The sequence below is a fragment of the Bombina bombina genome, chromosome 7 (assembly GCF_027579735.1).
Source record: "Bombina bombina isolate aBomBom1 chromosome 7, aBomBom1.pri, whole genome shotgun sequence".
Classification (NCBI taxonomy): Eukaryota; Metazoa; Chordata; class Amphibia; order Anura; family Bombinatoridae; genus Bombina; species Bombina bombina.
The window spans coordinates 166433297-166456828 of record NC_069505.1 but is presented as its reverse complement, the minus strand read 5'-3'; the positions used below and the strand labels follow the sequence as shown (position 1 = coordinate 166456828).

The 23532-nt window shown below is 38.2% G+C and overlaps 1 protein-coding gene across 1 annotated transcript in view; it reads left to right on the top strand.

Annotated features, from left to right (window-relative positions):
- Positions 1-23532, top strand: part of DCDC1 (doublecortin domain containing 1) — a 229007-nt gene that overhangs the window by 54650 nt on the left and 150825 nt on the right. The window contains exons 3-4 of the mRNA XM_053689318.1: positions 21313-21412; positions 21823-21958. Of these exons, the coding sequence (XP_053545293.1) occupies positions 21313-21412; positions 21823-21958 (236 nt within the window). The remainder of the gene's footprint in view (positions 1-21312; positions 21413-21822; positions 21959-23532) is intronic.

The following is a 23532-nucleotide window of genomic DNA, read 5'->3' as shown; positions in this document are numbered from 1 at the left end:
TTCAATCAATTAGTCCTCAGGTGGGATCTTCAGAGGTAGATCTCATGGCATCCAAATTGAACTGCAAGCTTCCAGTTTATTGCGCCAGGCCAACAGATCCAAGTGCTCACATGATGCTCTAGTCTGCCCTTGGAACTTTCGTCTGGCCTATCTATTTCCTCTGGTTGTTCTTCTTTCAAGAGTCATTGCAAGAATCAAACAGGAACTGGCTTCTGTAATTCTCATAGCTCCCGCATGGCCAAGCAGAACTTGGTATGCGGACCTAATACAGATGTCATCTCTTCCTCCTTGGACTCTACCCCTAAGGAAAAATTGGCTGTCTCAAGACCCTTGTGTCATCCGGATCTCAGATATCTGAGTTTGATGGCGTGAAGGTTGAACGACTAGTTCCCAAAAACAGAGGTTTCTCAGATCCTGTTATCTTTACTTTACTGCAAGCCAGAAAACCTGTCACACAGAAAATGTATCATAAGATTTGGAAAGCTAACTTATTTTGCTGTTCTTCTAAAGGTTTCTCTTGGAAATATTCCAGAATCCCTAGAATTCTTCAGTTCCTTCAAGATGGACTAGATAAGGGATTATCGGCTAGTTTTTTTAAAGGGTCAGATTTCCGCATTATCGGTTTTGTTTCACAAAAAACTGGCCAAATTATCTGATGTTAAAACTTTTGTCCAAGCCTTGGTGAGAATTTGCCCTGTTATTAGACCTATTTCTCCCTCTTGGAATTTGAATCTGGTTCTTTCTGTTCTCCAAGGCCTCCCTTTCAACCTATGCACTCCTTGGACCTAAAGTCATGGAAGGTTCTCTTTCTTCTAGAAATTTTCACCCCTTCTTGATTTTTCATCAAGATAAAGTGGTACTCCAGACTAAATATGATTTGCTACTGAAAGTAGTGTCTTCAGAAAATATTAATCAGGAAATTGTTGTTTCTTCACTGTGCCCAATTCTTTCTAACCCTAAGGAGCACCTACTTCACAATTTGGATGTAGGCACAGCCTTAACATTCTATCTTCAGGCTACTAAAGACTTTAGACAGACTTCTAACTTGTTTGTCCACTTTTCAGGTCCCAGAAAGGGTCAAAAGGCTACAGCGGTGGCCTTGGCATCATGGCTAAAACAGACTATTTGTAAGGCTTACTTGGTTGCGGGAAAACCACCTCGAAAAAGAGTAATTGCTCACTCTACTAGATCTGTATATACTACTTGGGCCTTCAAAGGTGATTCCTCCTTGGAACAGATTTGCAAGGCAGCAACTTGGTCTTCACTTCATACCTTTTCTAAATTTTATCATTTTGATATTTATGCTTCTTCCAAAGTTGCTTTTGGCAAGAAATACTTACAGGCAGCAGTGTCCGGCAGATAGGAACTGCCATCATTTTGTCCCACCAGTCATTAACATGGACTTTCGTATTGTATCTCACATGTTATGGACACCTTTGGACTTTCCTCATCTTACGAACAAAAATTGACTTTATGCTTACAGATACATTTCTTTCTTTCAGGATGAGGAGAGTCTATAGGATACATGGTGGACTGGGCCTGGGGACAGGATGTCCACTCTTGGTGATGGAATCAGGCCAGTATCTGTCTATGAGCATGCTCTCTGCTCCTACGTTGCCTTCTTTGTTGACACAATTGTGCCTGACCAGCCCAGTGCCTCTGCCCCCACAGAAGTCCTGGTTTCTATAACTGTAGGCTGCCCTGCATAAGTGCTATAAAAGTAGCCAAATAACCAATTTCTTTTTTTATTTATATCAAATTTACCATTGTAAAAAGAGTGGTTGATATACCTGGGCCACTTGGTTGCACTCTGGTCAAAACGTTGCCAGCTTTCCCTACTGCTACATGTGAAACCAATAACTGTCCAGTAAAACATGGCTGAGAAGGCAAGCCTACAAGTCTTCCTGTACTGAAAATTTTAATAAAGTGAACATCAACATTAGGAAAAATATAAAATAATGTTTTATTTTATTGAACTTTAGATACAAAACAGAAAATCATCCTGTGTATAATATGAAAGCATAAAAACACATATTTTGACATAGGTAGAATGGTAAGTAGTGTGTGACATATTTAAATTTATATTGAATTAATTTGGAATTAATTTAATGAAAGATAGCATTTGTTTAGTGAATCAACTGTGATGTTCCAGAGCTAAAATACCATATTGTGCAAACAGAGGCCTAGATTTAGAGTTCGGCGGTAGCCGTCAAAACCAGCGTTAGAGGCTCCTAACGCTGGTTTTGGGCGCCCGCTGGTATTTGGAGTCAGTGATTAAAGGGTCTAACGCTCACTTTTCAGCCGCGACTTTTCCATACCGCAGATCCCCCTACGCCATTTGCGTAGCCTATCTTTTCAATGGGATCTTTCTAACGCTGGTATTTAGAGTCGTTTCTGCAGTGAGCGTTAGAGCTCTAACGACAAGATTCCAGCCGCCTGAAAATAGCAGGAGTTAAGAGCTTTCTGGCTAACGCCGGTTTATAAAGCTCTTAACTACTGTACCCTAAACTACACTAACACCCATAAACTACCTATGTACCCCTAAACCGAGGTCCCCCCACATCGCCGCCACTCGATTAAAATTTTTAACCCCTAATCTGCCGACCGCCACCTACGTTATACTTATGTACCCCTAATCTGCTGCCCCTAACACCGCCGACCCCTGTATTATATCTATTAACCCCTAACTTGCCCCCCACAACGTCGCCGCAAGCTACTTAAAATAATTAACCCCTAATCTTCCGACCGCAAATCGCCGCCACCTACGTTATCCCTATGTACCCCTAATCTGCTACCCCTAACATCGCCGACCCCTATGTTATATTTATTAACCCCTAATCTGCCCCCCACAACGTCGCCGACACCTACCTACACTTATTAACCCCTAATCTGCCGAGCGGACCTGAGCGCTACTATAATAAAGTTATTAACCCCTAATCCGCCTCACTAACCCTATCATAAATAGTATTAACCCCTAATCTGCCCTCCCTAACATCGCCGACACCTACCTTCAATTATTAACCCCTAATCTTCCGACCGGAGCTCACCGCTATTCTAATAAATGTATTAACCCCTAAAGCTAAGTCTAACCCTAACACTAACACCCCCCTAAGTTAAATATAATTTTTATCTAACGAAATAAATTAACTCTTATTAAATAAATAATTCCTATTTAAAGCTAAATACTTACCTGTAAAATACATCCTAATATAGCTACAATATAAATTATAATTATATTATAGCTATTTTAGGATTAATATTTATTTTACAGGCAACTTTGTAATTATTTTAACCAGGTACAATAGCTATTAAATAGTTAAGAACTATTTAATAGTTACCTAGTTAAAATAATTACAAATTTACCTGTAAAATAAATCCTAACCTAAGATATAATTAAACCTAACACTACCCTATCAATAAAATAATTAAATAAACTACCTACAATTACCTACAATTAACCTAACACTACACTATCAATACATTAATTAAACACAATTGCTACAAATAAATAAAATTAAATAAACTATCTAAAGTACAAAAAATAAAAAAGAACTAAGTTACAGAAAATAATAAAATATTTACAAACATAAGAAAAATATTACAACAATTTTAAACTAATTACACCTACTCTAAGCCCCCTAATAAAATAACAAAGCCCCCCAAAATAAAAAATTCCCTACCCTATTCTAAAATACAAATATTACAAGCTCTTTTACCTTACCAGCCCTGAACAGGGCCCTTTGCGGGGCATGCCCCAAGAATTTCAGCTCTTTTGCCTGTAAAAAAAAACATACTATACCCCCCCCCCAACATTACAACCCACCACCCACATACCCCTAATCTAACCCAAACCCCCCTTAAATAAACCTAACACTACCCCCCTGATGATCTTCCTACCTTGTCTTCACCATGCCAGGTTCACCGATCCGTCCTGGCTCCAAGATCTTCATCCAAGCCAAGCGGGGGCTAGACATCCACTGAAGAAGTCCAGAAGAGGGTCCAAAGTCTTCCTCCTATCCGGCAAGAAGAGGACATCCGGACCGGCAAACATCTTCTCCAAGCGGCATCTTCTATCTTCTTCCATCCGATGACGACCGGCTCCATCTTGAAGACCTCCAGCGCGGATCCATCCTCTTCTTCCGACGACTAGACGACGAATGACGGTTCCTTTAAGGGACGTCATCCAAGATGGCGTCCCTCGAATTCCGATTGGCTGATAGGATTCTATCAGCCAATCGGAATTAAGGTAGGAATTTTCTGATTGGCTGATGGAATCAGCCAATCAGAATCAAGTTCAATCCGATTGGCTGATCCAATCAGCCAATCAGATTGAGCTCGCATTCTATTGGCTGATCGGAACAGCCAATAGAATGCGAGCTCAATCTGATTGGCTGATTGGATCAGCCAATCGGATTGAACTATATTCTGATTGGCTGATTCCATCAGCCAATCAGAAAATTCCTACCTTAATTCCGATTGGCTGATAGAATCCTATCAGCCAATCGGAATTCGAGGGACGCCATCTTGGATGACGTCCCTTAAAGGAACCGTCATTCGTCGTCTAGTCGTCGGAAGAAGAGGATGGATCCGCGCTGGAGGTCTTCAAGATGGAGCCGGTCGTCATCGGATGGAAGAAGATAGAAGATGCCGCTTGGAGAAGATGTTTGCCGGTCCGGATGTCCTCTTCTTGCCGGATAGGAGGAAGACTTTGGACCCTCTTCTGGACTTCTTCAGTGGATGTCTAGCCCCCGCTTGGCTTGGATGAAGATCTTGGAGCCAGGACGGATCGGTGAACCTGGCATGGTGAAGACAAGGTAGGAAGATCATCAGGGGGGTAGTGTTAGGTTTATTTAAGGGGGGTTTGGGTTAGATTAGGGGTATGTGGGTGGTGGGTTGTAATGTTGGGGGGGGGGTATAGTATGTTTTTTTTTACAGGCAAAAGAGCTGAAATTCTTGGGGCATGCCCCGCAAAGGGCCCTGTTCAGGGCTGGTAAGGTAAAAGAGCTTGTAATATTTGTATTTTAGAATAGGGTAGGGAATTTTTTATTTTGGGGGGCTTTGTTATTTTATTAGGGGGCTTAGAGTAGGTGTAATTAGTTTAAAATTGTTGTAATATTTTTCTTATGTTTGTAAATATTTTATTATTTTCTGTAACTTAGTTCTTTTTTATTTTTTGTACTTTAGATAGTTTATTTAATTTTATTTATTTGTAGCAATTGTGTTTAATTAATTTATTGATAGTGTATTGTTAGGTTAATTGTAGGTAATTGTAGGTAGTTTATTTAATTATTTTATTGATAGGGTAGTGTTAGGTTTAATTATATCTTAGGTTAGGATTTATTTTACAGGTAAATTTGTAATTATTTTAACTAGGTAACTATTAAATAGTTATTAACTATTTAATAGCTATTGTACCTGGTTAAAATAATTACAAAGTTGCCTGTAAAATAAATATTAATCCTAAAATAGGTATAATATAATTATAATTTATATTGTAGCTATATTAGGATTTATTTTACAGGTAAGTATTTAGCTTTAAATAGGAATTATTTATTTAATAAGAGTTAATTTATTTCGTTAGATAAAAATTATATTTAACTTAGGGGGGTGTTAGTGTTAGGGTTAGACTTAGCTTTAAGGGTTAATACATTTATTAGAATAGCGGTGAGCTCCGGTCGGAAGATTAGGGGTTAATAATTGAAGGTAGGTGTCGGCGATGTTAGGGAGGGCAGATTAGAGGTTAATACTATTTATGATAGGGTTAGTGAGGCGGATTAGGGGTTAATAACTTTATTATAGTAGCGCTCAGGTCCGCTCGGCAGATTAGGGGTTAATAAGTGTAGGTAGGTGTCGGCGACGTTGTGGGGGGCAGATTAGGGGTTAATAAATATAACATAGGGGTCGGCGATGTTAGGGCAGCAGATTAGGGGTACATAGGGATAACGTAGGTGGCGGCGGTTTACGGAGCGGCAGATTAGGGGTTAAAAGTGTAATGCAGGGGTCAGCGATAGCGGGGGCGGCAGATTAGGGGTTAATAAGTGTAAGGTTAGGGGTGTTTAGACTCGGGGTACATGTTAGGGTGTTAGGTGCAGACTTAGGAGGTGTTTCCCCATAGGAAACAATGGGGCTGCGTTAGGAGCTGAACGCTGCTTTTTTGCAGGTGTTAGGTTTTTTTTCAGCTCAAACAGCCCCATTGTTTCCTATGGGAGAATCGTGCACGAGCACGTTTTTGATGCCGGCCGCGTCCGTAAGCAACTCTGGTATCGAGAGTTGCATTTGCGGTAAAAATGCTCTACGCTCCTTTTTTGGAGCCTAACGCAGCATTTGTTTGAACTCTCGATACCAGAGTTAAATTTATGGTGCGGCCAGAAAAAAACCCGCGGAGCGTTAACAGCCCTTTTACCGCCGAACTCTAAATCTAGGCCAGAATGTGCTAGTTTTATCACATCAGGGTAGTGACTGGTTGGTCTTGTCTTATCTTTACCTAGGTCTGTGTAATTGGGGTCATAAAATGTTCTATTTTGCTAATGGTCTTAACATCTGCCCAGCACTCTTAATAGTCTTATGGTTATCTGTTTCTGAATGCTGTATCCTCCCCATCTCTGCTTCCTTCTCTCCCCTGAGGACTGATAGCTGTCAGTCCTCTCTGTACATCACATAATACTATTTAACTCCTTTGGGACTATTTCCTGGTAATGCTACACATCCCAATTTGTAACAGCCAAAAGATGGATACCATTCAAGCATAAAATATACTAATGCAATCACTGAGAGATGTATTCAGAGTTGTGTCCCCAAATGGATCAGTTGGAATGGTTTGGCAAGTCTATGTGATCATAAGCTGTAGAGACAGCTTTGTAAACCCTACTGCAAGCAGAGTAAATAAAACAAAGATTTTTACAGTGGATCACCGAAATATCTGCTTTGCTCCTTTTTTTTATTATTACTGTGTTATGGGCAATGCCATTGTGTATATTGGTGTATGTATCAAGACATCCAGGTGATGCCGTGCATTCATCACACATGCTTATCCTAGGAATATGTGCCTCTCCTTGCACATTATAGACTGATTGTTGGCATAGTGTGGGATTCATTGGAAGCACCATTTGAGCTTTTTAAGAAAAGGGCAAGCGTCTATTAGATGATTGGTTGTTTTGTAGCTACATAATGACTCTGTATCATGTTACTTTTTGCATGATAGTTTCTTACCTGCTCTGTGTTCTGTTCTGCCATTATCTGTATACTTTATCCTTTATCATATTGCTTTTACACTGGCTCTTTCATGCATTTTGTGCCCTGCAGGTCATTAGAATCTTGGAAAGCTTGTCCTTCTACCCATCTGATCTCATCCATATATTTCCTCTGCCTCTTCTATGTTATGTTGTGATTTACCTTAAAGGAACAGTTAAGTCAGAGTTAAACTTTTACATGGTTCAGATAGAGTATGTATGTTAAGCTTCTTTCCAATGTACTCTAATCTAATATGCTTTGTTCTCTTGGTATCATTTTTTAAATGCATACCCTGATAGGCTTTGGAGCCGCAATGCACTACTGGGAGCTAGCTGCTAATTGGTGGTTGCAGTACTCAGCTAGCTCCCAGTACTGCTCCTTTAACAATGGATACCAAGAGAATTAATTTAATGAAAGATAGCATTTGTTTAGTGAATCAAATTTGATATTTCAAGTGAGTTGGAAAGTTGTTTAAAATTGTATGCTCTGGAAAAATGCATGCCCTGAGAGGAAGAGGAGGAGCCTGTGCATAGACTGCACGTTGCACCTGTGCAGGTATCTCTCCCATGCAGATACACCTTGGCGGTAAATCGTGCCTGGAACCCTCATGCTGGAGGGATTTACTGCAGCTGGCCTAAGCCATCAGCCCAGCTGTCCTCCACAGCGTATACATTGACCATACGCTTTTACAGAACTTTACCGGAGAACCTAACATTGTCCCTGTTCAGCACTCTATCTAATCTCACTGGAAGTGAGAATAATACCCAAAAAGACTGAAACAGCTGAAAATTCATCTCCCCCTCCACCGGGCTGGAGCGAGAGGGTTTAAAAAAGGAGCTACTGAGTATATCTGAGAAGCCTGAGCAGTTTCCTTTGAGCAGAAGACTGACGACTACCCCCCGCAAAACCTACCGATATCCGATCAAGAACTAGCGCTGCCGTGACCGCCTCCACCCACCGATGATGCGTGTGGAGAGCTGATAGAGTCCTCCTCCTGGTTTGGGGGACCACGGAACCGGCTTCTCACTTCCCGCCGGAACTACGCGGATGAGCACAACAGGCGGAGGAGCACCGGAGCTAGGTGAATCAGTCGGGACATCTCAGAGCTACGCCCGCGACTGCGAAACGACATCTGCAGAATATTTGCAGGCGGGGTACGGAGGCAAGAACCGTGGAGTTTGAAAGTCGCTGTGCGGTGAATCACCCTGGCTGAGATCCCGCTGCAATATCAGTCCGAATACAAGCAGGGGTAAGAAGGTACAAACTGCTCTGTCTTTGCTCATATCAATAGCTCAGGCTCTCTCTTTAAAAATAATACAACGCTCCCTGTATTAGGACTATATTCTAATGGGACCTTGCTGACTTTGCTCTTCTCCCTATTATGGAACCTCCTTGCATTTATTTCTTTATTTTCGGCCGGTGGCCGCACTAGTGTTAACTACAGGTTGTCCCTGGTTGGAGAATCTTTGCTCTGAAAACTGATAGATACCATTCACATAAAGAACTGCTGGAGCCATTTGAAGGGGACTTACATTGATGGTGTACAAAACATGGGCCAACCTTGAACTAAAATAGATGTTTAGTCACACAAATAGCTATCATAACTCATTTTATGTGATATAAAGAAGTAACGGATTTACTTATTCTTTTTCTTAGGGCCTACTAACCTATTAACCTAAAAAACAAATTTATATGTCAATTGTGTCTTAGGAATTGTTGTATTTTGAAATTAAGCTATGTGATAGTTAAGTGCTTGGGGAGGGGAAAAGAGGAAAAAAAAAAGAAAAAGGAGGAAAAATACAACCTATAATTTACAGATAACATTGATATCACCCTGAAAGCATACTATTGTATGATCTCATTTCTTAATTCTTATCTAAGGGTAAGATACAGTATTTTGAAACAGCTAAACTCTGACATTCTCAGCTAAAGCATTCCGCCCCAGTTATCTGAAATAAGGTGTAATTTAACTCTTAATTAAGAGCACGTATCTGTGTCCCTATCTTATTGCTACCAGTTAAGAAGGTATCAAATTATTTCTATACCTGTTTTGCTATACCTAATACATTTAACCCAAAGGGATTTACAAATGCATTCTATCACTATATATCTACTTCTTTGAGTACTGCTTACATAGGGATTTTCTGGTTTGATTTGTATATGAAAAATGCTAAGAACTTAGCTGCAATATAAGTAAGGGGTGAGCTGGAACCTACATCTCAGAACTGGTTGCAACTTAATTTTTTTTAATTAAAACGGTGTTTCTGTGTCCCTATGCTATTGTTGCTAGCTAGGAAAGCATTGGAGTATTTTTTCACTTGTTTGGATATATCTACCATATTTGTATTGGAGGGGATTCGCAGGGGCACCCTGTCATTAACTGTTTATTTCTTTAAGTATGTTTGATCTGTATATGGAAACGGCTAAGTAATTAGCCATAACACAAGCAAGGGGTCAGCTGGAACTTATATTTTAGATAAGCCCCCTCTTAAGTAAAACTTTTTGGGCCCCTTGGCTGGTGTGGGGACTCTCTTACATAGGAATCTACACCTCACTAAATTAAGCTTTTTTTTTTTTTTTTTTTTTTTTTCTCCTCCCCTCCCTCACTTCTTCCACCCCTCCTATCCTCACATTTTCACCCCCCCCTCACTCCCACTTCCTTACCCTTCCTCCCACGGAATTTATTGAACACTTATTTTTTTTCCTTTTTCTGAATACGGCACAAGTGGATCACTACTTAGGCTATTTGCACAATATATGGATAAATTTCTTCACAGTCACTCCCGGACTCCCCCACCAGCCATGACAGCAAAACCAAGAGAGAAAAGGAATAAAAACATTATAGAGGCAGCTGCCGAGACACAGCTAACTCCTGTTAATACTCCATTTACTAATGAAACCTTTAACATGCAGGCCTTAGTATCAAATATCGCGGAAGCCTTAAACCCTAAATTTGATGCCCTTAGGGCAGAGATTAAACAAGAGATCTCATTGTTGTCCCAAGAATTGAGACATTTCACCAGTAGAATTAACGAAGTAGAACAAAGGGTGTCTGATCTCGAGGACCTTACTGTCATTCATAGCACAAGCATAGAATCTACTGTAGCTACCTTGTCCAAAATGCAAATCAAAATCGAAGATATAGAAAACAGGGCCAGAAGAAATAATATCCGCATTATTGGGGTACCTGAAGCAAAACAACCTGAGAATCTAAACTCATTTATCTCAGATACCCTAGTACAGTTACTTAAAATCCCCTCCAGCCATCCTCAAATAGTGGTAGAAAGGGTTCATAGAATAGGGAAGCAACAGGTTGACAACAGAGGTAACACTAGACCCAGGCCAGTAATAGCCAAACTACTTAATTTTAACGACAAAGTCACCCTTCTCCAACACTTTCGCAAGAATCAGCCTATAATGTTTAAAGAGAGCAGGATTCTCCTATTTCAGGACTACTCTGTAGAAACATCACTTAAGAGGAGAAATCTAGCCCCAATTTGTTCCAAATTTATCCAGCAGGGGTACCAGGCTCTAATTAACTACCCTGCTAAACTTAAGGTTTTTGTTAAGGGAGAAGTTTTTATGTTTGAAAATGCGCAAGACGCAGAAAAGTTATTGAGTCAGTTAAATGTCAGTGAGTAAACTGAATGGGTACCAAGGATCCATTGTACCTGGTTATTATTTTATTCTTATTTAATTATTTCTTTTTTCTTTAGTGAAGAATGGAAAGGAAAATAGTTGAGAACAATAAGGATTGGATAAGGAAGGGGAACGTTGTTCCCCCCTTTTTTTTTTTTTTTTTTTTTTTTCTCTCTTTCGTTCTCCCTCCCCCTGTTTTGTTGGTTTGTTTATCCTCCCCCCCTTGCCTCCCACACCAATTTCACTTATCTACCCATTGAAATAAATGGTCAATTTTAAAATAGTATCCTGGAACGTAGGAGGTATTACCACCCCTATAAAGAGGAAATTAATTATTACCCAATTAAAGAAACTGAATACGGATATAGCTTTCCTCCAGGAAACGCACCTCAATCTAGAGGAAAGTTCGAAACTAAAGACATCATGGGTTAAGGAGATATTTGCTGCGCCGGGACAGGGGAGAAAGAGAGGGGTAGCCATTTTAGTGGGGAAAAGGATTAATGCAGAAACACTGTATGTTGGAGTGGATCCGGAGGGGAGATCAGTGATTATAAAAATAAAGATTAGTAATCGTGTGTACACACTATGTAACGTATATGCGCCTAATACTCTTGACCCAGAATTCTGGAACCAATTGCAGACTGAGATACTCTCTAAAATAGAAGGTAATCTTATTCTTGCAGGAGACTTTAATATGGCTCCACAGTGCCCACTTGATAGGCTGAGACAAAATACAAAACAAAAAAAGCATAAAAAAGATAATTTGGAAGCTAAACTACTCACGAAGCTGATGCAAAATCTGGGCATTAGGGACATATGGAGGATGCAAAATCCTGATGTTAGAGAGTATACCTGCTTATCCAAAGCTCATAAAACGCTATCAAGAATCGACCTCTTTCTGATTGATGAAAGATTGTGTACATATGAGATTAAGACAAAAATACTCCCTATATGTTTGTCTGATCATGGGCCGATCATTTTAGACCTCCAGGACAAGCAGCATAAATTTAAGTCAAATCGCTTTTTCTTCCCTTCCTATTTAGCGTCTGATATGAAATTTAAGAACTGGCTCAGAGTTAAGTTTAATGAGTATGCCCTCCGTAATTCAGAATATAGAGATCGTCCTGCTATATTCTGGGAGGCAGCAAAGGCTGTGTTGAGAGGCGAAATTATAGCTTATCTGGCTATACTAAATAGAAAAATGCAACAAAGAGAAAAGGAGTTAACAAATGCAATAACAAATGCATACAATCGATTCCTCCTTGACCAAAACTCAGTTAACTGGGATAAATATAACAGTGCAAAAAGCAATAAAGATGCTTTTTTACTATATAGAGAAACCCAGAAAGAACTGAAATTACAATCCAAATTATATAAATATGGTAATAAATCTGGGAAATTATTAGCTAAACTGGTTAAAAGCGAAAAAAAAAACCCCGTTGATTGAGAAATTGGTTGTAGGTGAGAATGTAATTCTTAAATACGAGGAAATTGCGGAAGAATTGAAAAAATACTATCAAGAATTATACTCTTCTAGACCCTCTGACTTAGCTCAAGCGGAAGACTTCTGGAGTAAAATCCCAGTTCCTAAAATTTCTAGTGATATATCTGAAACTCTTAACGTTCAAATCACAGAGGAAGAAATTAAGAAAACTATCTCTGACCTTGCCCTTAACAAAGCCTCTGGGCCGGATGGGTTGCCTAATGAATTCTTTAAAATCTTATCCCCAGAAATATCAGTATACCTCTGTAAACTATACAACTCCATGTATATAGATGGAGAAGAGATGACGAAATCTTTTTCATCCTCTTACACAACTTTAATACTCAAAAGAGGGAAGGACCCAACTTTAAGGGAGTCATATAGGCCAATTGCTTTATTAAATTCCGACTACAAGATCTTTACATCAATTCTTGCCCAGAGGCTACAAAAAATATTAGGTGATATCATTCATAAAGATCAAGCCGGATTCTTAAACTCTCGAAACTCCTCAGCAAAAATCAGAGAAATATTGGTAACATCAGAATACTTCTTCTACGGGGGGGAAGGGGGGAGGAGGGGGGATAGGGCCCTGCCAGACCTAGCGGTTATTTCAGTTGACGCTGAGAAAGCCTTCGACTCTGTTCAATATGATCATCTTTTTCTCTCCTTAGAAAAGTTTGGGTTTACAGGAGGGTTCCTCGACTTTATTAAAAATTTATATAATCAGCCGCATACGAGTCTAATTGTAAATAATCTACTCTCCCCCCAAATTGTATTGGGCAGAGGAACTCGTCAGGGATGCCCCCTCTCCCCTCTCCTCTTCAACCTCTGTATTGAACCCCTGGCAATTGCGATTAGGCAACAACTTGAAGGCATTAAAATAGGGGAGTATGAAATAAAATTGGCTCTATATGCAGACGATATCCTTATATATTTATCAAACAGCAAAGTCAATCTCCCTAAATTATTACAAATTATAGGCCAATTTGGCTCCTTCTCGGGCTACAAAGTAAATACTACCAAGTCAGAACTATTCTGGCTTAGGAAAAATAACTCTTCCCCTAGCAATATTCCTTTTCGTCTAGTTAAGGATTCGTTTAAATATCTAGGTATCAATATCCCAAGTGAACCAAAAGATCTATATAAGTTTAACATTCTACCAGTCATCTCAATTTTTAGAGATAAGCTTAGAAATTGGGAGAGTCTGCCACTCTCTATCTCTGGACGGATAGCATTATTTAAGATGGTTCTTTTCCCTAAATTGCTCTATGTCTTACAGAATACAGCAATAATGCTCCTAGAAAGAGACATACGATTAATAAATAGTATGCTCAGAAGATTTATCTGGCAAAAAGCTAGACCTAGGATTTCTTTGAATAAATTGTCATCTGCTAAAGTTTATGGAGGCTTTGCCTTGCCAGACATAAGGTTGTATAACTTGGCTTTCCTAGCGCGAATTGCAGCCGACTGGATCTTCTCCAAGGATTACGTGCTGAATAATAACTTGGAAGAGAAAGTTTGCTATCCATACCTACCAAAAGCCCTGCTACACTGTGAACCTAAAGACTATCCAGTGAATATCAGATCACTTAAAATGTTCCTTAACCCCTTGAGGGCCTGGAGAAGAATCGGAAAGCTTATAGATATAAATTGTCAGGTCTCACAATATCTACCTCTAATAGGCAACCCCAAATTTCAGGCAGGCTTAGATTCACCTGTGATTAAAAACTGGTATACATTGGGATTGGACAAACCTATATATTTTGTGGATCAAGAAAGAAAATGTATTAAATCCTTTGATGAACTCAAAAACAACTTTAATCTCTCCAACAAGGAGTTCTTTGCATATTTACAGACAAGGCATTATATTATAGATATGATGCGGATATCTAAATGGCAATGGGACTTAGGTAGTCTAGAGGACTGGCTTACATTAGTTAAGAACGGGCTGATGTCTATCACCCCATGTTACCACTTATTGGGAGTTGGCAAAGGGAAACACCTTCTTGAAAAATTAGCGCAGGATTGGAATCTAGACTTGGCGCAGGATTATATCGATAGTCAATTTATAAAAACCTCTATTGGCAGGGTGTCTCAGGCTACAATTTCTGCCACCTGGAGGGAGGCTCATTTAAAACTTATACATAGATATTATTATACCCCTGAAAAAGCATTTAAGCTTAAGAATTCAAACTTTGATAAGTGTCCCAAATGCTCCAGGATGGCTGCAGATCTGAAACATATGATCTGGGATTGTCCACTGATCAGACAGTGTTGGTATAAAATAGAATTCTGGGCAAAGACGTCACTTAAAATATCCCCTCTGGATCTCTCTCTAACCCAGGTCATATTCTGCTTAAATAATCAAGAAGAGCATAGGTCCAATGGGAATTTAATTATTTCAATTATTTTAGCAGTTAGATACTTAATTTTTAAAAAGTGGAAGTCAAGAAATTTGCCGACAGTATCAGAAATTAAGAATTTTCTTAAGAAACAATGTATTCTAGAGCAGCGAGATACTAACATTGATAAGGAATCTGACATTAAGCTTTTTTTTAAAAAATGGGCACCATTCATCAAATCACTTACAGAGACAGAAATTGATCAAATAATATTCCCTTTCCAAAACTCAGAGATGGTACTTTTGGGAATATGGTAAAGGAAGATGTATTCTGATTTCTCCCCTTCTTCTCCTGTGTGAGGTGTGGGGGGCTCTCTCCCTTTTTTTTTTTTTTTTTTTTTTTTTTCCCCCCTTTTTTTTTTTTTTTTTTTTTTTCTTCTGGTTCTTGTATGGTTGTTCAGGGAAAACAACAAGGGTGGGGAAAAAAAGGGGAAAAATATATTCCAACAGGGAAACATTGTGGATTGTCTATTGATGTTTAATGTTAATGGTTTGTCTATTTTTTTTTTCTCTTCCTTGAAATTATATGAAAATGTATAAACCTGTTGAAATATAATAAAAATATTTAAAAAAAAAAATTGTATGCTCTGTCTGAATCATCACACAGAACAAATGTGTTTCACATCCCTTTAAGAAAGCATTCAACACAAAATGACATCAGCTCAATCTCTTGCTACTTGTCAACATCAAGTAGCAGTGAGCATCATGGTATGTTGCTTTGAGAGCTGACTCAACAAGGGTTCTTAATTGCACTCCTGCAGCGTTCCTTGACTCAACTTTGTGTTTTTCAACATTCTGCATTAAAGGGACATTAAACACTAAATAAATGCTAGATAAAATGATGCATTCAAAGGAAAGATTAGTCTGAGAAGGATTGGAACAGCCAATAGAATGCAAGCTCAATCCTATTGGCTGATAGAATCAGCCAATAGGATTAAAGCTCAATCCTATTGGCTGATTGCATCAGCCAATTGGATTTTTTCACCTTTAATTCTGATTGGCTGATAGAATTTTATCAGCCAATCGGAATTCAAGGGACGCCATCTTGGATGACATCACTTAAAGGAACCTTCATTCGAGAAGAGCTGTGGAAAGAAGAGGATGCTCCGCGCCGGATGTCCTGAAGATGGAGTCGCTCTGCGCCAGATGGATGAAGATAGAAGATGCCATCTGGATGAAGACTTCTGCCCGTCTGGAGGACCACTTCTTGCCACTTGGATGAAGACTTCTCCCGGCTTCATTGAGGATGGATGTCGGGTCTTCAAAAACTGTAAGTGGCTCTTCGGGGGTTAGTGTTAAGTTTTATTAAGGGTTTATTGGGTGGGTTTTATTTTTAGCTTAGGGTTTGGGCGGAAAAAGAGCTAAATGCCCTTTTCAGGGAAATGGGGATCTTAGGTTTTTTTAGTTAGGATTTTATATGGGGGGTTGGTTGTGTGGGTGGTGGGTTTTACTGTTGGGGGGTTGTTTGTATTTTTTTTTACAGGTAAAAGAGCTTATTTCTTTGGGGCAATGCTCCGCAAAAGGCCTTTTTAAGGGCTATTGGCAGTTTAGTTTAGGCTAGGGTTTTTTTTTATTTTGGGGGGGCTTTTTTATTTTCATAGGGCTATTAGATTAGGTGTAATTAGTTTAAATATTTGATCATTTCTTTTTTATTTTGTGTAATTTAGTGTTTGTTTGTTTTTTGTAATTTAGTTAATTGTAATTAATAAATTTAATTTATTTAATTGTAATCTAAGGTTAGGTGTTAGTGTAACTCAGGTTAGGTTTTATTTTACAGGTAAATTTGTATTTATTTTAGCTAGGTAGCTAGTAAATAGTTAATAACTATTTACTAACTAGTCTACCTAGTTAAAATAAATACAAACTTAACTGTGAAAAACAAATGAAACCTAAGATAGCTACAATGTAACTATTAGTTATATTGTAGCTAGCTTAGGGTTTATTTTACAGGTAATTTAGTTTTAAATAGGAATTATTTAGTTATTAATAGTAGGTTTTATTTAGCTTTATTTTAATTACATTAAAGTTAGTGGGTGTTAGGGGTTAATAACTTTAGTATAGTGGCAGCGACGTTGGGAGCGGAAGATTAGGGGTTAATAAATGTAAAGGGAAAAGGGACTTTTTGAAAGCTGCGGTAGTTATGTTGCGTTACGGCCAAAAAGGTGTGCGGTGCAGCTAAACCTGCAAAACTCGTAATACCAATGGTAGTGAAAAAGAGCCTTAACGTTGCTTTTTCACTCATACCGCAAAACTCGTAATCTAGCCGTTAATTTTAAAAAGAAGGCATCTAAGCTAAAAAGTCAGGTAATTTTTTGTTTCAGACCCTGGACAGCACTTGTTTATTGGTGGGTGAATGTATCCACCAATTGGCAAGAACAACATTCACCAAAAATGGGCCGGCATCTAAACGTACATTTTTGCTTTTCAAGTAAAGATACCAAGAGAATGAAGATTTGATAATAACAGTAAATTAGAAAGTTGCTTAAAATGGCATGCTCTATCTGAATAACAAAAGAAAACAAATTGGGGTTCAGTATCCCTTTATGCATAATTAAGGTTAAATAACCCAAAACGTTGCTTTTTTTTTTTTTGTGTGTCCTGCTGTAAGATGCTTCAATAAAGACACGTTTTCTTCAAAAGAATCAGGTGCTGTGGACATTGCAGTTAGTGGATTGAGGGGTATCTGCAGTTGCCCCTATTTCACGTGCGTCAGGTATAGTGCTGTTGTCCTATTAACTGTATGCTTTTCATATAAAGGTACCAAGAGAAGGAAGAAAAATGATAATAGAAGTAAATTAGAAAGTTTCTGAAAATTACATGCTCCATGTGAATCATGAAAGAGAAAAAATTTGGCTTCATATCCCTCTAATTAATAATGCTTCGCTATTGCTTATCATATTCCCATTGTACATAAACTGCTCTGTAGTACTGTACACATCCAAAGCTTTAATAGCAATTTAATAATACTGTACCTATCTGTTGTGAAACCATATGCATTCCTGTCTCTCTGTGCCAACCAGCAAACTGTCATACTAAAGCAGTATCACCACATTAATCAGAAACACCTCACACATTAATTAAGAGTTGCACAATCATTTTTGTAGATGTTATGGGTTGTCATTACAGCTACCCAAGTGTAGTCTCTGCTCTTTGCAATTTTAGCCTGCTAGGTCACTGCAAACTCTGCCAGGTCTTTGTCCTGTTGGCTATTACTTGTATACTGTGTCCTGCTGGCACTTACCACCTAGCACAGTAGGTCCTGTTGGCCATTTTGCATATTAAGTCCTGACAGTCATCTTGCACACTGTATTCTGCTGCCTGCTGTTGTCTGCATAGTGTGTGCTGCAGGCTGTACCTAACTGGACTGTGACCTCATTCATCTCTTGCCTCTGCACTGTTCTTTGTTTAATGCTTTCTAGTCCTGGTATCATGCAATAACATATACTGTGTATGGTTCAGTTGTCATAATAAAGAAATCAACATCTGACATATTACCCTATTCCATTTGCTCTTGTCTATGGCCAATAGTAAACTTGATAGCTAGAATATGATAAAGGCAAGCCTTGTGGTTATATTGAGACAATTTCCAGAAATAGGAATTTCTTCAGTTTCGTTTCGAACCAGAACTTGCTAAAACTGTTATGTTTCCTCCATATGATGCGTGTTTCTCTATTGTCTGAAGTTAGAATGTTTCTTGTGGTCATATATCATGTATAGAAATCATATTTATGGTGAAATGTTCGTGTAATTACAGGAACATTAAACTGCTTGTCACCTTAACAGCCTCTGGAACCAACTGGGGACTATGTCATATAACAAAATATCAACTTCCACGTAAAACTGTGGTCTTTGGAATACAGTCTACCCTGCCCTTAAGAGGACATATATTTGCAAAAAGAAAATGCTATAATTTATTAGAACATTTTACTACTACACTATTTTCATGTAACCATGGGCCGGATGATCTAAAGCTCTCCGCTCTGGAAAAATGATCTAAGCAGTCTGTATAGCTAGATACGCAGCTCTCATGCTAAAAGTTGCCTTTCTAAAATTCATTACATCCTTGTTATTTAAGTATACTCCAAAATAGAATGAAAATAGATTTACATACCGTGACTCTTTGAGATTCCTTGAAGTTCTTCAACTCTCAGTAAATCACAGAGCCTTAGTGGTAGATTTATCAAGAAGTGGATGCTGCAATCTACTCCTGAAGTTTCCGCCTCGCCGGAAACTTAATTTAAGAAGCAGCAGTCCTTAACTCATCTGCCACCTCTGAGGTGGCGGACAGCAATCATCCCGATCAGATACGATTGGCCGCAAATGTGCAGGGGGCGGCATTGCACAAGCATTTCACCAGAAATGCTTGTGCAATTTTAAATGCAGACCGTGTATACTGTCGGCATTTAGCAATGTTGGGAGGACATGATTTGCCACAGCAAATCATGTCCGCCCGCAAGGTGATAAATCAGCCCTTTAGTGTTTAAGCCAGGCATAGATCAGCTCTGGAGCAGTAATGAATTACCCATCCTGGATACGTAGCACCTTTGCATCAAACATTTCCTGTCTGAAACCTTAAACATTTCAGTCAAGCATATATATATATATACATGCACACCTTTTAAATTGTTTGTATTGCAAGAACCATCACTTTATGTTTACAGATTTAAACTCTTTTCTTACTGTTACGCAGACATTTTTTTTTAAACATTGAGTATCAAAATGATAGGAAATCTTACAAGAAATAAAATGTAGACTATAATGATAATCTTTTTATAATTCTTATTGTTTCTACTTTACAAACACAATAAAGGAATAGCACCTCAAATGCTACCATTGGCAGGAACTTGCCAGCCCCCAAATGTAACCGTAGACTCAATTCTCACATTCTATTAAGGGACGTGAAACCCAAAATTATTCTTTAATGATTCAGGTAGACCATACAGTAAAAAAATAATAATTTTAAAACACTTCTTTTATAAATTTTTAAAATTCTTTTTGTATCCTTTGTTAAAAACTAAACAAGGTAGATAGGCTCAGGAGAGTGCATGTGTCTGCAGCACTATATGACTGTATAACGGAGTTCCTGCACTATTTTTTTGGTAGAACTAAGTTCCCTCCGGACAGAGAACAGAAACACTTTAGTAAATACTGCTGCTGTTAGTGAGAGAAGAGCTGGAGCACAGTCTGGTTAGAGGGATAGTGAGATCCTCTAGTAATGTGCAGTAACACTTCCTATAATACACTTAAAGGGACAGTAAAGTCACAAAAAATCGTTCATGATTTAGATAGGGCATGCAATTTTAAACAACTTTCCAATTTACTTTTATTACTAATTTTGCTTTGTTCTCTTGGTATTCTTAGTTGAAAGCTAAATCTAGGAGGTTCATGTGCTAATATCTTAGACCTTGAAGACTGCCTCTAATCGGAAAGCATTTTGACAGTTTTTCACCACTAGAGGGCGTTAGTTCATGTGTTTCATATAGATAACATTGAGCTCCGGCACGTGAAGCTCCTAAGAGCAAGCACTGATTGGCTAAAAATGCATGCCTGTCAAAAGAACTGAAATAAGGGGGCAGTTTGCAGAGGCATAGATACAAGGTAATCACAGAGGTAAAAAGTATATTATTATAACTGTGTTGGTTATGCAAAATTGGGGAATGGGTAATAAAGGGATTATCTACCTTTTTAAACAACACACATTCTGTTGTTTACTGTCCCTTTAATGTAAGCCTGACAGCGGTCCTGCTGTGTGATCACCCCACAATGTGTGTAACACATGGTGCTTACATTTCTGTGTGACTTGCTCTGGGGTTATTTAGCTCCCCTCAGCAGAAATAGGACTATTGTATCTTAAGTGGGTGAGACTCTCTGACAGAGGAGGATTCTCAGGCCCAAAGACAACCATTCAACCCTTCATTGGTTTTAATTTGCTTTCACTAACCAAAGTGTATAGATTGTATACATATAAATGCAGTGTGTATAAAACAATATTAATTGTGAGGGGGTGGAAGTCTTATTGAGTTCCCACACACTTACCTAGGTATCTCTTCAACAAAGAATACCATGGGAACAAAGCACATTTTATAATAGAAATAAATTGGAAACCTTTTTAAAATTGTATGTTCTGTGTGACTCACCAAAGAACATGTTTGGGTTCCATTTACCTCCAAAAAAGGAGATTGTTAGCATAAATGGAGGCCCCTTTGCGTAAAAGGACAATGCTTCAAGAATTTAGCAGCCATTACGCAAGTCTCACTTGAGGAACGTCTGTTAATGCAATTTTGTATTTCTGATAATAGTTATATGTTTTTATAAAAGTAATTTTTATTAGAAAGTGTGGCTTTTATCTCTTTTCATATCAGTTCTATATTGGTTTGACTTATATAACAACTTTGCATGTTAAGGGACCATAAGCACATCTGTGTCCAATTCATAATATTCTATACTTTTACTACTCACTCTCAACTAAATACACATTTTGCAGGGAGCAGTCATGTGTGTAAGTACTTCGATGTTAACCCTGTGTTTAGTCAATAGTTCATTAATCTTTTCTCCTCAGGTGCACGCTGATGATGAATTTACCTTCCGCAGCCCGCAGACTATTTAATGAAAACGGTACTGAAATTTTTCGTTTGAGAGACCTTGAAAGAGATCAGTTGGTAAGGATGAAGAAGATTAGGTTTGATTTGTAATCTCTTCTGTGTCTTGATACCAGATAAGCGTGCTACTTGCTGTTAGAAGATTTCCTGCCTTTGGTATACAAGATAAGTTAGTTACACTTCAGTATATGTTGGATAATAGAGAATATTTCACTGTGGAGTTGAACACTGTCTGTGTGTTCATCTGAACAGCACAAATATCTAAATACAAAAGGTGCATTTTTATTGACACGATGTGGGCTGGATGCATGAAAGGGCTGGATTATGATAACACTCAACAATAATCCCCAATGTATCTACTGATCTGCACCTATCGTGCTTAGTTTTATTTTGGTCATAATTTATCATACTGTGATGCCAATATGACTGTGTCTTGATATGAGGCATTAAAGAACACTAATATCTAACAGGTATATGCTTCATGCGGAGAGCACTGGATTGATCCACAATTGTCTGCAGCTGAGCATAAAAACCACCTTCTGCTCAATAACCTTGAATCAGATGTGGCTTTAATTCGGCATTATTGCTGCTTGAGAAACCCTGACAGTAAGTATATCCTCTCTACCAAATATATTTATAAACTCCTGTTTTAGTACTAAGGCTTTGTGTGTGTATATATATATATATATATATATATATATATATATATATATATATATATATAAATAAAAGGGATATGAAACCCATATTTTTTTCTTTCACAATTCAGATTTTTTAATTTACTCCTATTATCAATTTTTATTTGTTCTCTTGGTATGCTTTGTTGGATGCATTACTGGTTGCTGATTGAACACATTGGTGAGCCAATGACAATCGGTGTATCTATGCAGTCACCAATCAGCAGATAGAACCTAGGTTCTTTGCTGCTCCTGATCTTTCAGCAAAGGATAACAAGAGAGGGAAGCAAATGAAATAATTAGAAGTAAACTAGAAAGTTGTTAAAAATTGTATTCTTTATCTGAAATAACATTTTTGGGTCCCTTTAATTGTAGAATTATTGTAAGGAAGCTATGGGAAATACTATTATTATTGATATGTTTAGCACTTATTAATCTAATGCCAAATGAGGATGGATACGACTTGTGTTCCAGACCTTTCTTTTGTTGCACATTATCAGCATAGCCCAGAGATTGAGGTTTCTGGTTTGTAGCTGAAAGACTTAAAGGGACGTAATGCCTAAATTTTGAAGCACTTGAAAGCGATGTAGCATATCTAAAAAAAAACTGACAGTAAAATATCACCTGAGCATCTCTATGTAAAAAAGAAGATATTTTACCTCAAAAAAATTTCTGTAGTCACGTCCCACTCCAAAGTCAATCAGGATGCTAGTCCTTGGACTTGCAATAAATCGTATGTCTGGCATGTGCAGCACAGTCACTTTATTTGCTTCCTCAGTTTAAGAAAGTTTACCATGAAATCTTGTGGGATTTCTTGTGGGATAAAATAAAAATGTTAAAGGGACATTGAAGTTGAAATGTAACCTTCATGAATCTGTGTAATTTTGTACCCATCATGTACCCAGCTCTTTAGCAGTTGGAAAATAGAATGAACAATTCTTTAGATTTTTCAAAGTAGAAACTACTATCATATTTATATTTTTCTTGTGGTCTCTCTTGTTGAAACGTAGCTGCTTTTCATGAAAGAGTGCTGAGGTAGGGTGTTTGCACTTTGTGTGCAACAATTTTATATACATTAAAAATGAGTCAAATTTGACAATTTGTTTTGGCACCAGATTTATTAGAGTAAAAGTGCAACACTTGTTTGTTGCACCTTTACTCTTTTACTGTTATCAACAAGCTGAATGCCATTGACCGTCAACTTTTTCTTAGCATTAACTCCGCTAGAAGTAAGCTTTTTGTACACGTCAGGCAGTGCTCGTATTAAAAGTTGAAAGTAAACTGTTTTTGCTTGTGTGCTAATCAAACGCGAGGAAAAAGCTGAACTTAGAATATCGCGCACGTCATCTCGTATTTACCAATAGAAGTCAATGGAGCAAAAAAAGTTTGGGGGGGGGGAACAGCCTACTCGCGCGCAAACCCTATTGCATATTCTCAAGTGTGCTAACCTGACATTAAAATATTAATATTTCACATTCCAATGTTCACATAGAACATGTTCTG